At 36.4% G+C, this 16054-nt stretch overlaps 1 protein-coding gene across 15 annotated transcripts in view; it reads left to right on the top strand.

The window, feature by feature from the left end:
• Positions 1-16054, top strand: part of LOC138693819 (uncharacterized) — a 148202-nt gene that overhangs the window by 45971 nt on the left and 86177 nt on the right. For 5 of the 15 annotated variants that reach the window (XR_011330496.1, XR_011330504.1, XR_011330497.1 and 2 more), the window contains one exon: positions 9422-9466. The exons of 6 other annotated variants lie outside the window; for them this stretch is intronic. Coding sequence is in view for 3 of the 9 variants with exons in the window: in XM_069817632.1 (XP_069673733.1) it covers positions 9301-9466 (166 nt within the window). In the remaining 6 variants the exon portion in view is untranslated. Of the gene's footprint in view, positions 1-888; positions 1401-9133; positions 9467-16054 lie in introns of those variants that run through there. 4 more of the 15 variants (XM_069817632.1, XM_069817634.1, XM_069817633.1 and 1 more) reach the window with 2 other exon arrangements.

Below are 16054 nucleotides of genomic sequence, written 5' to 3'. Positions count from 1 at the left end.
TGTGGTTTTATATAGTGTTCCCATCCTAGTGATTAGTTGCTTGCCATTAGATACAAAGCTTCATTCTTCAAAATTCATTGTCCTTGACCATGCTCATACTTTGGATCTAGTTGATTGTAGTAGAACTGAGTTTGCTCCTTTGAAGAAAAAAACTTTACAATAGAAAAAATTTAAAATTATTTTATTTAATCTAATGTTCTTCTTAATGTTACATAAAATTGAAGAATATCAACGTACTTTATAAATAATACACAATTTATAACATATATCAAGTCATGACTACAATACTGTTTTAACCAGGGGTGATTTCTCAGGGCATGCTATGCTTGCTGCGCAAGCCCAATATTTTCGTAGAATGCGTATTTCTCAAAATGGGATTACGTACATTAAAATTTCTTTTCATTTTTGTAATAATGTCTAGGCATAATACAATCCGCAGGTTGCACACCACGAGATCGCAACTCTTGCTCGTTTCTCGGAGCTACAGGAAAGACGTAGAAACAGCGAGAATATGATGCGCGCGCAAGTGCCTTCCTCCTAATCCGTCCCAGTCGCAATGCTTCTGTTATATGTTGTATGAAGCTCTGGTCCGAGAGCTACACTGACTATTTAACGTTGCACAAATGGCAGCAGTGTTGCCAATTCAGCGGTTTTCCCGCTAGATCTAGCGTTTTTCGGCGTTAGTTTAGTGGGTAAAATTTATGAAACTTGTATTGCTGATCTAGGGATTTAGCGGGTATTTTTAGCACTCACAGCGGCAAAATAATATAATTTTACATTGACAATATAGGAATTTAGCGGTTTCTACAAGGCTCCACAACGGATGTTTAAGAATCGAGTTGGCAACACTGATTGGCAGCAGTTTCTACCAGTGAATGTGCTGTGATTTGCGAGTGCAATGTAATTTTATGAGCGGAATGCAAATGTTAGCTGCTGCATGTATTAACGTTAATTTGAAGTGTTGCAATGAGTTTGGAAATGTGTGTTATTGAAACTCTATTATCAAATCCATTTTCCCGGAGGACTATTCAAGAGAAGACCGACATATGAACGGCAGACCATGTCCAGGGCTCCCAGGTTTAAAAAGACAGCATAAGGAGAAAAATAGAGAATATGTGCGGTCTTTCAGTGCATCTCAATACAACAATACTCATTGGTTGGCAGGGTCGAAAAAACTGAATAAACTGTTTTGTTGGCCGTGTTTGTTATTTTTTACAGATAACGGTGTATGGTGTAAAAGTGGCTTTGACAATTTAAATGCTTTAACGTTGTCTATTACAAGACACGAAAATCTGCAAACCAGATGAATTATATCCTCCCATCTTCCCCCATCAATAAAAGAGCAAGCCTAACTTTCGTGACCAGCATTCGCCCCTGGTTTTAACACTTATCTCTTAAAGGTTAATGGCTTTGCAGTACTCATCTTTGAATAATTTCTATCTGCCCAGTCCCTTGAAATCAATTTTGGGTCCATTATTGTTTTTAATTTACATCAATGATTTAATCTCAACCATACATAAATTATCCCAGGTAATCTTATTTGCAGATGTCGAAAGTGTGATTACGGTACAATCATCTTATTAACACATCTAATAGTGTTAAATCTAATGAGGTATTGTTTAGTGTAAATAGACCAGCACTTAATGTTGATAATTCCATTGTAGTCAAATTTAGTACCAGCAGCTACATGTAATAGTGCTCAGGTTTTCTACAAGATTAGATTAAAGGGTATTGATCCAAACAATCTATAAGCACAGTCAGACTGGAAAACCCACATGTAATACATTACTCCTAAATTAAGCTCTCTTTGTTGAAGCATTAAGATCCATATTTTCTCTTAGCAATATAAGCAGTCCTAAAGTTCAGTACTTTGCATATTTCCGTTGTGTAATGAAATGTGGATTAATATTCTCATCTGAAGCTAAACATATTTTTGTTTTACAAAAGAAAGGTGCTGGTATAACGATAGTGACAATTATGCATAAAAGGACACCATGTGAAAAGATTTTTAAAATTTATAAATATTGACTTTACCTTATGAGTACATTCTTTCCTTTGTAATGTTTTGTGTTAAAACCAAAATACATGTAATACTAATAAAATAATTCATAATTTTAATACAAGATACAAATTAGACCTCCATCTACCCTCTGTTAGTCTCAGCTGTTATAAAAAAGGAGTTCACTATTCACTGCCTAACTATCTCAAAGCTTTGAAGATCGAGAGAAAATGTTTAGAACAGAATTAACAAAATTTCTGCATACCGGTACTTATACCTTCTACTCAGTAAATTGATGACTTGTTTATACTTCTAAATTGAATTAATCTGACTTAGTATATTGAATGACATCTGTAAGTTTAAAGCATCATTAAGTATTATTACTACTGCTACAGATAACGATACTTACTGTTATTGCTGTTAGGATGAAATAAGCATTATAATCTTGTATAAATGTTTATTAAGGATTCTGCATGCTGCCGTTGCTGCTGGGATAATAGACTGATCATTAAAATATATTAATACATTAAGTTGTTGAATTTTAGTGTTGTTAGTAGGAACTGCACAGTTTGCTCAGTGGTTCAAGTTCGTTGCATCATCATTCTTCACAGTTCAATGAGATAAGGGATCCAGTTTTGTTGAAATATTTTGTCAATGTAACTGTGTTACAAAATGAGTCGAATTGTTGTGTCATTGTTTCTCCATGGAATATGTTTGGGCTGATCAATTGATCATTAAAAATACTGTCACACATTGTTCTCTAGCTAAAGTTCGTGGTCATTGTTAGTTCTTGAGTTGTGGTGAATTTCTCTGGTTGAGTGAGATGTTGAAATTCTGTAGTTATTGCACATCCTTTCGTGGTAAGTTGGTTGGCAGTTTCATTTACAACATAGCGGTTATTCAAATGAAGAAGGTGAAGAACATTTCACTTGTTATTTTGCGAGCCATTTGATTTATATTTCATATATTAAATTACTTAATTTTAAAAACCAAAGCACTATAAATCAGTAAATCTCAAGTACAGTATCACCAGTCTGTTTAAACATTCCCGCTGTTGTGTAACTTTCACGTCTCAGTTCCTCGAGCGGCTGCGACGAGGCACTGATTCTCAAATTTAAAATATTATTTTGTTCCTCTATGTCAGGGTGGTTGCTATGACAACGACTGAGACATTTCCCCCCTCACTTCCATATTCTTCAAAAAATGGGTGTTGCTGTGACGAACACGTATTTGGTCTTCAGCCCAGTTGATGCGCTTTCTATAATGGGTGACACGGAGATTTACGACTACTTGTCTGTCCAGCAACATGGCCCGTCCTAAAGAAAACTTTCCTTAAAATTCTGCTTTGTCAAGTCTTCTTTCTATATAGGTCCTATTATGTTTTATGATTTTAATTTTTGTGCTGCTATCTTCACTCCTTTCATTTTTTATTCTTCTGGTTACAATGTTACTGTACCTCATAGGAAAATTTCACTAAAAATTAATATTATGAAAGCAATGGAAAGAAAGTTTGATGTTCTGAACACAGCCTTGTTAGTGCAAATTATGAATGAATATTTGCCTTTCCTCAGTACCTCAGTCTGTTTTTCGTTGTGTTTTATTTCGGTTCTCGACTCTCGCTATTCAGTTGTGATAATTTTTAAAATATAATTTATTTTACTTATTACTTTATTAGGTGACGACATTAAGTGCGTTTCAGTTTCTAATGAATTTCTGATAAGTGTGTTAGGAACTACTATATAAGTTTTTGTATTATGTTGCAATGTCAAAATGAATCCGTTCAATCACGCAGTATGTACATTAATTCAAACCTCACTGGTGTGAGCAGGATAAGAGTTATCTATTGTTTCTAGACAGAACTCAACCAATTTTAGACAAACTGTAAAAAGTTAAACTCACAAGCTGGTAAACCATACCAACTTAATTTTAAAACTTCATGGTACTGCAAGCATCAGTGAGTGGTTGTGTGGGAGCCACTACATTGAAATACTATTTTGTTAGTCATGCCTACTACTTGGGTTGAAAAACATGTGTGGAATGAAACCGGATTCAGTGATTTTCTAAAATAATGTTAGTCATACTCTACAAAAACATGAAAATTCGGCGGAACATTTAAAGTGCGTGCTGCAGTTCAAACATTTACAGAAGAATATGAACACTATTGGGAATGTTCTGAAAGAAAATGCTAGGCTATTGTTAGTGCAGTATATTGAAAATGTTCGTTTAAACAGACATGTTATGCAGTCAGTCATTGACTCTGCTTTGTATTTAAGCAAGCAGGAATTATCATTTCGGGGCCATGACGAAAGCGCTTCTTCGCTTAATCATGGTAATTTCAGATACCGCACCATGCTAGAATTTTGAACGTAGAGAAAAGTAGAAGTGAATTCTCAGGGAGGAAGTACAGACTGCTGCTACAGTGGAAAAAGTGATATAGAACATGATCATAATTACAAGATATTGTTCTTTGAGATCCTTGACATCATCATGCAGATCGATAAAAGATTTGGGGATTTAGAAAAACTTTGTTTCTTCAGAAAACCTATTATGTGTCTTTCTCGTGTTAAATTTACATTACCTCGTTAACATGTTTCAGCCTGTTATCGGACATCTTCAGAACTGGTTGTAGCTGGTCTTGGCACCTTTTGTTTGTGTTTTCTGTAGGGGTGTGTTTGTGTAGTGTAATGTGGAGTCAAAGAGTGTGTGTTCTAAAATTGAATTGTGTGTTGAGAATTTCATTTGGATGTGTTTTTGTGTGCCTATATATTTCGTATTGTTTTAGTGTGTTTAGTTTCTGGCTATTTGGTTAAATATGTAGAATTTACGTGTCTCTGTAGGTGTGGTTAGCATTTGTGATGTGTTCTGCATATGTGGAAGTGTTTTGTAGTTTTGTTATGGCTGTGATGGGTTTTTGTAACGTATTTGAAATGACCTGCCTGTCTGTCCTATGTAGAAGTTGTTGCAGGTGTTGCAGTTTATGTTACACTACACAAACACACCCCCACAGGAAACAAACACAAGGCACCAAGATTACCAACAACCAGTTCTGAAGATGGCCGATAACAGGTTGAAACATGTAAACGAGGCAATGTAAATTTAACACGAGAAAGACACATAATTCGTTTTCTGAAGTGATATAGTGTTAAAAGTTGTGTAATAACTTCGTTTTGTCAGCCTGGCTGATGCTTCCAAATTTGACACTTATAGTAGAAACTTCCCACATGATGCATTTTCTTCACTGTAAGCTAGCTATTTCAGCATATTAAAAAAAAAGACGTAGGTTCTAAAAACTAAACTTGAGCTTTTGTACCAGAACAGTGAATAAAGAAATATACCAGTTATGAAAGTGCTAGACTTCTTCATGACAACGATATCAACAAAGATGTATTTGGAGAAGTGTATAAGTTAAATTCCCTCATTTTAATACTAGCATCTACTAGCTTATCCGTCGAGAGGAGCTCCTCGTGTTTAAAACGAATAAAAACAAGACAGAGAAACTCAATGTCACAGAAGAGACTGTCGGCATTAGGGAATATTTGTGTTGGACAAAAGATTGGAGATATGAGGACAGTGACCTAGTCTACCTCTATTGAAAGTTGAAACACAATGCGAAGCCTTTATTAAATTTTATGGTTTTCCAAGAAAACTTCCACCTTGTCAGTTAATCTTCCTAGCATATTATAAAATACATACTTTTCTGGGATTCATCTCCCTCATCCCTATAAAATAGCCATGTCTACACTGTGTGCAAGTGAGAGCGTAACTACCTTCTTCTCTTTCTAAAATCTAGTAATTCGATTACAATAGGGGCCAGTCTTCTGTTTCGACCGCTGTAGTTTTGCAGTTGCAGTTTCTGTACTGAGTTTGTATATGAAGGTTGTGTGTTTAGCTTGATAAAGAAAAATAAAATCAGTTTTATGTGGCCTGTGAAAAGTGTAAACTCCATTATGTCAAATGAGAATTTGAGAGGTAAACTCTGTGAAACGTTTGGATTTAAATTGAACGATCGTGGAGAAGTGCTTGACAGAAAATAATTTTTTTCGTGTTTAATGAAGCAGGAAACATTGTTACTAAATGTAGAGCGGCACTTAATTCGGAGCATGTGAATACACTCGCATGTTTAAAATCATGTATGAAGTAATATTAACTAGGTGAGTCTTCATACTTTTTGTTATTTAGGTTTGTCTAAAAAATTCCCTCATAATAAATATGTTAGTAAGTAATTAATATAATATAACGATATAATATATACAGATATAGAACATTTAACACTTATGCTTATCACCGAACACAAGTTAAATTTATAACAATAATTGTGTATTGCAGTACATTAAAACATTTTTTCAACTGATTAAATTCAAAAAGTTAATCGATTAAATATTTTCATCGATCAACAGCACTACTTAAAATGCTGGGCATTGCATGTGTGTCTGTGCCCCAGATGAGTAATATCTGCAACAATCGACATACTCCAATGCAGCCGAATCATAGGTGTCAATGATTATCGTTTAGCTATGATCTGTGGCTGGTTTCACATATCTTTAGAACCGAGAAAACCTGCTCACATAAGTACGTCATACTATTATGTTTGCTGCATGCCTGTGCAGACGTGAAAAACGATCAGATGAGCATAATGATAGAATGTAGAGCCCGGACGAGAAGTTATGGCACCAGCGCGAGGGACCCATTTTAGTTCATTTGCTTGGACTCGCCCTCACACTCAACTGGAGGGGTGTTGGGTTAGTTGGTTACTAGCATTCCAAGTGTTCAGATCGTTCTGCTACTACCGCTATTGCTAATACTGAAAACATTGTCCTTCTGAGCGCCCTCATTATGGCATTGTCTAAGGTGTGAAATCATAGAGTAGTTCATAGTCAAGGACATGAAATAGCATACAATGTATGGAAATTCATGTCAGAATTGGCTGTAAATGGAATACCAATTCCATTGAAATGCGTGTGTGCAAGAGTACTGGCTGCCACTGATATTTCAAAGCGAACCTTGGCAAGAATCAAGAAACAAGGGAAAAATATTGATGCAGGAACAGCAGATTCTTTCTCCAGTCCGGAAAAATCACAGCCGAAAAAGAAGATTGTTGCAGCTGTAGACAGTTTTGATGAGGAAGTCCTAAGAAGACTCCTCTATAATTTCTCCGCTATGCATAAGCAGAGGCCGACTCTGTAATCGCTTCTTCCAAGAATGGATATCAGTGTATGATTATGTGAAGAAAATGCAGAACATTTACATTGAAAGTGAGCACGTGATGGACAGTATTTTGGAGAACATTTCCATAAACTTAGGGACATCTGATTCCAGCACAGATCAGTTGTCTGATTCGGACGGAGAATAAGAATATAAAGATGGAATAGCGGAACAAACTCTTTGTGGACAATGCCATTCACATTAAAAAAAACAAATCAACATTTTGTTCACATTGGATCGTACTTGACGTGCTATCTTGGGTCGTGGTGAATTTGGAGTCTTCCACTGGCTCGATGCTTTGATTCTGGATCATACCAAGACTCATCCCCAGTCACAATTCTTTGGATCGTCCTGCACTTCACTCAAGTCGCGGCAAACTCTCACGCTGTTTTCTCTTTGGTCATCTGTGAGCAAGTGAGGAACAAATTTGCAGACACCCATCTCATGTGTAAATCTTCGGTTAAAATTCACTGGACCGTCCTCCATGACAGGTTTGTTTGCTCAGACACTTCGTCAATGGTCTTTCGACGATCTTCATCAATTGCACATTTGATTTTGGCAATGTTTTCGTCATTTCTTCCTGTCGAAGGATGCCCGGGGCGTGGCATGTCTTTAGTTGACATGTTGCCAGATTTGAAATGGGAAAACCACTCGTAGACCTGTGAATTCCCCAAAGCATTATCATGAAAGGCTTGCCGAAGCATCCCAACGGTCTCGGCTGCAGTTTTCCCTAACAGAAAACAAAATTTCACAGACACTCTTTGTTCCTTGTGGTCGGCCAACTCACTAATCGCCAAACAGTTGAAACAGGAACACAAACAACACAGCACCACAAACAAACCACTTAACTCAGACTGACGCCAGCTCACTAATGGTCGTGGGAGACCCCAAACTAACACCACCTGACAGCACAACTCGTAACTACAAAGCATGGGCGCGTAACACTTACTTTTGGGTCCACCCTCGGATATACACATTGTGGAGATGGTATCATGGTGAGTGTTCAGATGAAAGATAGCTGTAGATTCTTTTCTTTGTTGTTATTAGGATTGGTGTTAAATCAGTAACTGCTACTCTACCATGCTAAGGTGGAAGGTAGTAACTTCATGAACTTCGTACCTGAGAAAAATGCGTTCAAAGTTAAATATACTTCCCGTTGCTTCCTCATTTCTGAATGGAGTTCAGATTAAAAGTGTAGTTGTAAAATAAGCAGGAAATTTATTTATGGTATCAGAAATTTAAATTTTCCGCAAACTGATTACAGCAGATACTACCTTTTACAGAGCATAAAGGAACTTTTGTTGAAGCAGTAAGTGGAAGTAACTGCCTTTTTTTGTTGTATGACGTATTTCTTACTTTGATCGTACAGTACTAGAAATAAATACACTTTGAAGGATGTTTTGGATTTAAATTTTATTATAGTAGAATTAAATTACAGAATTTACAGACAAAAATACAATTAAGTTTTCGTGAAACGATATCTACCCGAAAATACACAAGAAATAAAGATTATTTATGTCCGCTTTATTGAATAGAAAATTTAAGAACAATTCAACTCGCGGCCAAAACATAACATGTTGGTTATTCATATTCAGAAATGTTTTACCGGAATGACGTATTTTCGGACATTAGCAAAGTCAATTTTTTTTATTGTTATATCTTTACTTTTTGTTTGGAGATTTTCTCAAAATTTTGGAAGGTGGACAGGTTGCACGTCATGTTTAAAAAAATTAAGTTCAAAGTGTTCACTTGATTCATATATTGTTTTGTATCCAAGATTATAATTTGTCTCATTGCACTGGAAGCCCTAATCATGGCAAGTTTTACATTCAGAGTGCCAGGAGTATAGAGAAAGATACTGTAGCCTATACTTACTGCTTTCTGTCATTACTGAGGTTGAAGGTCGGGATTCTAATACAGTTAAGAAAGTTGTATAGGTACCGACACTGCTCTCTTAGATTGTGGTCAGTAGGCTACTTACTGCTTTCTGTCATTACTGAGGTTGAAAAAACAGCAAAGCAGTAAGTGATTTTTCGTTTGATTTGAACAAAAATAAATTTGTACTGCAAAATATCGAGACGAATCCAACGATACCAAACATGGCAGATTTATATTTTTTTGTAGTTACTGTCGTCTTCCTTAGCATGAAGGCACTGGCAATTACTGCCCATAGATATCTTTTCTACATAATTATTACCAAATTTCATTTTCTTTTTATAGGAGTTGGTACAACTAGAACTAATCCCAATGACCTTCTCCAACTTTGTAAGTAACTCCACAATTTGCCAATTTGCAGTACAGTATAATTTATAGTAACTACATAGATCTTTAAAAGCTGTATCATGGATCACTCTATGAAAAGTATTCATTGATAAAAATCATAAATTAGATTTAGTTTTAGAACAGATGCTGATAACAGTTTTGGTTTATACCAGGTGTCTCAGAAGACTGCTGTCATAGGGCAAATCGGAAGTTTTGATGTACCGGTAATGATTGTTGTATAGACCTATTTATAATACTGATATCTCAGTCTTTGAGATAGAAAAAGCATTTCTGTAAAAGATGTTCAAATTGGTTTCTCTCCTGAGCCTTGCAGATACGGATACGAGCATGGAAGACCTTGGTACATTGTTGTGTGGCATGCAGCACTGAGATTATCAGTTGGACGTGGACAGATTTAAGGTGTTGCCACAGGAAAAAGTCAAGGTTTGTGAGGTCTGGGGACCTTGGGAATCATTCCATAGGTCCGACTGAACCACAGTCCAGGAACATTTTCGTTAAAGCGGTCCTGTACATGTACACCAAAATGCAGGGGAGCTCCGTCTTGTTGGAATTAGACTATCCTACTTCCTACTACTACCATATCGCCAACGTACTGTTCCAACACATCTTCTGCGAGCTGCAGACATCGTTCAGCGTTGACGCATCCTGCAAGGAAAATTCGTCCCATTATCTGTTGTCCATGTATCACGCACCACACTTATTCTGGGTATCAATATATTGTGCTATGTGGGGATTCTCTTGCTCATTACACCATGACCATGATACTCTCACTGTTAATTTCATTATTAGTATTTTTATTAGGTTATTTTATGACGCTTTATTAACATCTTAGGTTATTCAGCATCTGAATGAGATGAAGGTGATAATGCCAGTGAAATGAGTCCAGGGTCCAGCACCGATAGTTACCCAGCATTTGCTGATATGGGTTGAGGGAAAACCTCGGAAAAACCTCAGCCAGGTAAATTGCCCCAACCGTGAATTGAACCCGGACCACCTGATATTGCAGCCAGGCGTGCTAACCATTACTCCTCAGGTTTGGACTCATTGTTAGTAAACCAATTACAAATTCTTGCCAATGATCAATATGACCATGCAGTAACTGTAAAAGTTTGTTTTATAAGAGTGGAATGTATGATATTGCAGAATACTTTGCATAGAGGATTTAGGAATTCCAAGTTCCTGTTCAATCTTTCGCAATAATCGGGTGGGACTTCCTGTTAACTTGATCAAGTACTGCAACAGAACTGTTATTACCATGGGACACCCTATATGTGGTCTCTCTCCTACAGAACAAGTCTCCTGAAGGAGTTTGAAGTTTCGACCGATGGATAATTTTCCAGGTCTCTTTGATTGGATGGCAACAGTGAAATTCGTCCCATGTTTGCCATTGACAGAGAAAGACCCAAGATATGCTGAATTTCGGCTTTATCTTGCATAGTATATGTTCCATCTCTGGCAGCCATTTAATCTACATTTGCTTAACTGTACCAAATCATTGTCATTACATCAGTTACTTCCTATTTTTCCCATGACACCAACTTTTGGGACACTTTGTATACTTTGCTTTAAGAACTTTATTTTGCTTCACCTACACGAAACTTACTGTGAGCGAATATGCATTTCATCCAGGCATATTACTGCATTTGTCACACGTAAGGACATAGAAGACGATAATAGTATACGTCAGAAGGCACAACAGTTTGTGGAGGAAGTGAACATGTTTATAAGAGAGGAGGGTATGGAGAAAGGTAATGTTTGGAACAGTGACCAGAGTCAATTCCAGTATGAAATGTCTTCAGCATCAACACTGTCCCACAGAGGAGAGAAATCTACCGCTAGTGTGTTGCAGTCTGTACATAGCTCTGCCCACAGCTACACAATTGATGTGGCTTATCAATGATGGGCAGACTAGCAAACAAGTTGTGCATCTGTTTTCAAGGCACTTTCTGCCCAAATATTTCAAAGAAACTTGAAACAACCTGTCCACGAAACATTCATGTGGAGGCAAGCAAAAGTGGAAAAATGACTAAAGAACACATGAAACGTTTTCTAACTTCAGTCCTTGGCGAACATGTAACAAGTGAAAAGAGCTTATTGTTGCGTGATTCCTGGTCAGGTCATACAGATCGTACCCTTCTAGATGCAAGTTTTCCAAACAAAGATGTTATGCTGAAGATACTGCCACCGAAAACAACAAAATATTGCCAACCCCTTGATGTTTACTTCTTTCGGCAATATAAAGTCTATACCAGAAGGATTACTGATTTTGTAAGACTACAGTGTGCCAAACCACAAGTGAAGATACAAGATCGTTATTTCATCATGAAACTTCAGCTGTGATTTGCAACCAATTTGCTGCACATACGTATAAGCCTATGTTGCAGTATGCTTAGCTAAAAGCCAGGTTATGACAGTGACATACCAACATCATCATTTGAAAATGTGATTAGTGTGGCTTTTGATATTGGTCTGCGTGAATGCGAAAGTGATTTGGATGTGATAACGTGCATTAGTGAATCATTGTTTTCAGTTAAATTAAATTTAAACAAGAAACTCGTCAATTGTCAATTTAGATACTGACAGTCTTACTAATAAACTGTGTATAGTTTTTATACGAGACTTACGCAGAGTTTTGAGACAGAAAACGTTACTAATAAACCGTGAATATGCTATGGACGTATAAACAGGCTGTAACTATACAATGGGAATTGCTTTGCAGTAGTTACATACACGAAACCCCTTGTTTAAGCGTTGTATATAGGGAAAAAATGGCCGCCCCTCTAACAGCTGTTCATATCGACTGTCATTTTATGATGATGGTTACCTTGTAATCACAGAAGAACAAACCAAAGAACATAGAATTATTAGAATAATATTGCTGTAGCTTGTACTCTTTGACCAAAATGTAGTGTGATAATCGATTAGAGCCAGTTGTACTATCGATATTTAACACTCCACACTAGAGCGCTCTACCGGATGCAGTAGAGAACCTCAGATATTCTATTACCTTTCGTAATGAAGTAATGAACTGTTATACACGACGTACTTAGTGATTATTGGTAAGGAATTTACACTTATAAACGAGCTACTCATTGTATAAGTTGTTATTGTTTTCTAATGCCAGGCATTTGACAATAAAGTCATTTGACCTCTTGCACTCCAATATTTTTCAAAGATATTGTCATGGTTAGCCTCTGACGCACAGATTTTGAGATGTTCTCAATCCATTTCTTGATTTGAGTTGCACAATGGACAGTTAGGAGACCGATATATTCCAATTCTATGCAGATGCTTGGCCAAACAGTCATGGCCTGTTGCCAATCTAAATGCAGCTACAGACGATTTGCGTGGTAAATCGGGAATCAACTGTGGATTATGATGCAGAGAGTTCCATTTTTTCCCTTGAGATTGTGTTATCAAATTTTGTTTGTTGAAGTCTAGGTATGTAGATTTAATCAATCTTTTCACAGAGGAATACGTAGATTTAGTAACAGTTCTGTAAGTAGCAGTGCTGCCTTTCTTTGCTAAAGCATCCGCATTCTCGTTTCCCAGGATTCCACAATGGGATGGTATCCATTGGAATACAATTCTTTTATTGAATGTTATTAGTTGAGAGAGCATTTTATTTATTTCTGCTATTTGAGATGAAGGTGTGTGTTTAGAGACTATTGATAGAATAGCTGCTTTGGAGTCTGACAATATAACTGCATTTTTAAATTTATTGATGTGGCATAGAAAATTCCTGAGACTTTCACTTATTGCAATGATTTCTCCATCAAAACTTGTTGTTCCATACCCAAGAGATCTATAAAGTGAGAAGAGACAGCACGTAACACCTGCACCTGCACCTTGTTCCCTGGAGATCAAGGATCCGTCGGTGTATAAATGAAGCCAATTTTGTGGAGAGTACCTAATATTAATTGTCTCTAAAGACAATTGTTTCATTATATCAGTGTTTATTTCTGATTTCAGCATTTCTTCTGTTAAATTTAGATTATACTCTATATTTAATAGTGTCAAAGGGTTTGATTTAATTCGTAAGTTTTCCTTTAAATTCGGGGCGTTGATTTTCTGTTTTAATTCTTGAACTATTGTATAAGTATAAGACAGTTAAACGTCTGTATATAGAATTTTTATTAGTAAGACCGTGAGAGGATAGTTTAAAACTAATGTTAATTGCATTTTAGTTTTCACTCACTCACATCTCCCGAGGGCCAATTGAAATTTCAAATGGCACCCCTATATTTATTAGGATACTTAAATTTAAAAGATTATTCAATATTGTTTATACATATTTTTCATTTGTTCTCATACCTTTTGTTTTCTATCCTCCCCTGGCAACATGCATATTATTATTGGTGATTAGGTCTTAAGAGAATAAAACTGCAAAGACTACATTGTTAGGGGTTATGATTTTTAGAAATTTAGCATTTTGATTTTAACATTTAGCATTTTGTAGCTTTCATACATTCGTCATTTTGCGTTCTGTGGCGTTTTGAAGGAAGACATGGACTCTACGTCACTATAGGAGGATAGGTCATGTCTTTTGAAAATATTGGGGATTAAAATAATACTGACATGGAGGTACTAATTTAATTTATGATCCTGTTAATCATGTTCATGAATTCGTAACAAAGAAATCGTAGAAGGAACACGCCTGTACATTTTCTTCCGTCATTTGTGTTGTCTTATTACTTCCTACATTAAATTGTATTTACTGAAAAATCTTTCAGCATCTACGCTGCCGATAGGACCCAAAATATATTGCAGAATGCTTAGGTGGCTACTTAAGCTTTAAAGCCAATGACATTTACACCCAGTCCACATCTTTTTGTTCTGAATATTTTGAACAATTTTGGTATTAAAATATTCATAACCCTCAAGGAACTGTTCATGTTAACATACGGGAAAATTGTTTTTATTTTGGTCTCACATAAACTTTAAAACAACTGATAATAACTGGCAAGTAAAGGTGGGGTCAAAAAGTTTAGCAATGCCTTGCCAAACAATATGTGCACAATTTTCCACCATATGTGTAGTAAACTATGTTGCACTTGGCCGTACACTCCATACACAGGGGAAACTGCACTGTTTATTCCTCTTAAGTCGAAGGATGTGACACAGCACATGTACAATGCACAGTTAAGTGAAGGAGCTTGCATGCCATAGGTAAAACAGTAATATATACTTAAACAGAGTTACAGCCAGAGCATTCTTACGTTTGGCAACCCTGAGTGGAGGCCAAGGTGGATGCTAGATGGAGCACGAGGTTTGAAATTGGTATTGACATAACAGTGCTAGAGTAAGTAGAACCCCGATCATCCGTCACCCTATTAACCGATTGGCAGATTATCTGACTGTCTTTCTTTCGCTCTTTCCTTCCTCTCTTTCTTTCTTTGCTGTGGGTAGTACTGTACCTTATGTTATTACTTATTTGTTTAGAGTGTATTATTACAAGCCTTTGTTCTTTGGTGCTGTGGAACATTCGAATTGCAACAATGCTTTCTTTATTATAGAAAGATCTACTACCTAGTACTGATCTTGTAATAAAATGAAGCTGACACAATAAGAAATTAAACTTGTGAAACATATTGAGAAAGTAGTTTTGACAGTTCCGCAGTGTAGGTGTTGTTAAATATTGTGCATTGTCGACTTTAAACTCATTTTAAGAGTGGTATTCACCTGTTCGTTTGAGTTCTGACTTTATTGTGAAATGTCCGTTTAATATTTTGTGCATTTGACAGTTCATATTTTTAATATAGCAGTCGTGCTTTCCAATACTTTTGAACTGTAGTTTCTTCTGATCTTAATACTTCACAGGTCTTCAAGTGGTCTTCATTCATTTCTGCTGGATCGTTACACAGGACACATATTGGTGAAGCTGAGATACCTATTCTGTAGAGATGACTTGCTAGACAGTCATGATTTGTCAATAGTCTGAAGGCTGCAACTGCTGTTTTCCTTGGTCTCTGGGGGATTATATCTGGGTTGGAAAGTAGTGTAATCCATTTTTTGTCTTTAGCACTTGATTCTATTTCTTGTAGGTATGAATGAGAAAATTTTGTAGTGATCAAGCATTTTATTGAGGAATATGAGAAATTAAATTTAGACTTTTGTTTTATTGTTGTACCTTTCTTTGCAAGTGTGTCTGCGGTTTCATTCCCCATGACTCCACAGTGTGCTGGAATCCATTGGAGACGGACAATCTTATTAACTTTTTGGAGTTGTGTCAACATTTTGTAGCATTCCCTTATTTTTGTTGACTTCTTTGTAGCATTTGAACATATTCCCTGAATTGCAGCTTTAGAATCTGAAAGAATTACTGTCTTGTTATATTTATTTAAGGGAAGATTTAATAATTGTCGGAGAGCAATGTGTATAGCCTCTATTTCACCATCATAATTTGTTGTGTCTCTGCCAACAGAATGATAAAAGGAAAAATGTGTACATGTAACTCCAGCTCCAGTAAGGTTTTCTGTGGTGGATCCATCAGTATATATGTGTAGCCATTCTTCTGTAGGGTATCTAGTATTGATCGTTTCCAGTGCTAGAAGTTTCATATTATCGTTC

This window comes from Periplaneta americana, unplaced genomic scaffold (genome assembly GCF_040183065.1).
Source record: "Periplaneta americana isolate PAMFEO1 unplaced genomic scaffold, P.americana_PAMFEO1_priV1 scaffold_22, whole genome shotgun sequence".
In the NCBI taxonomy this organism is placed as follows: domain Eukaryota; kingdom Metazoa; phylum Arthropoda; class Insecta; order Blattodea; family Blattidae; genus Periplaneta; species Periplaneta americana.
The sequence above is the reverse complement of the archived record's forward strand: the minus strand, read 5'-3'. Positions and strand labels throughout refer to the sequence as shown.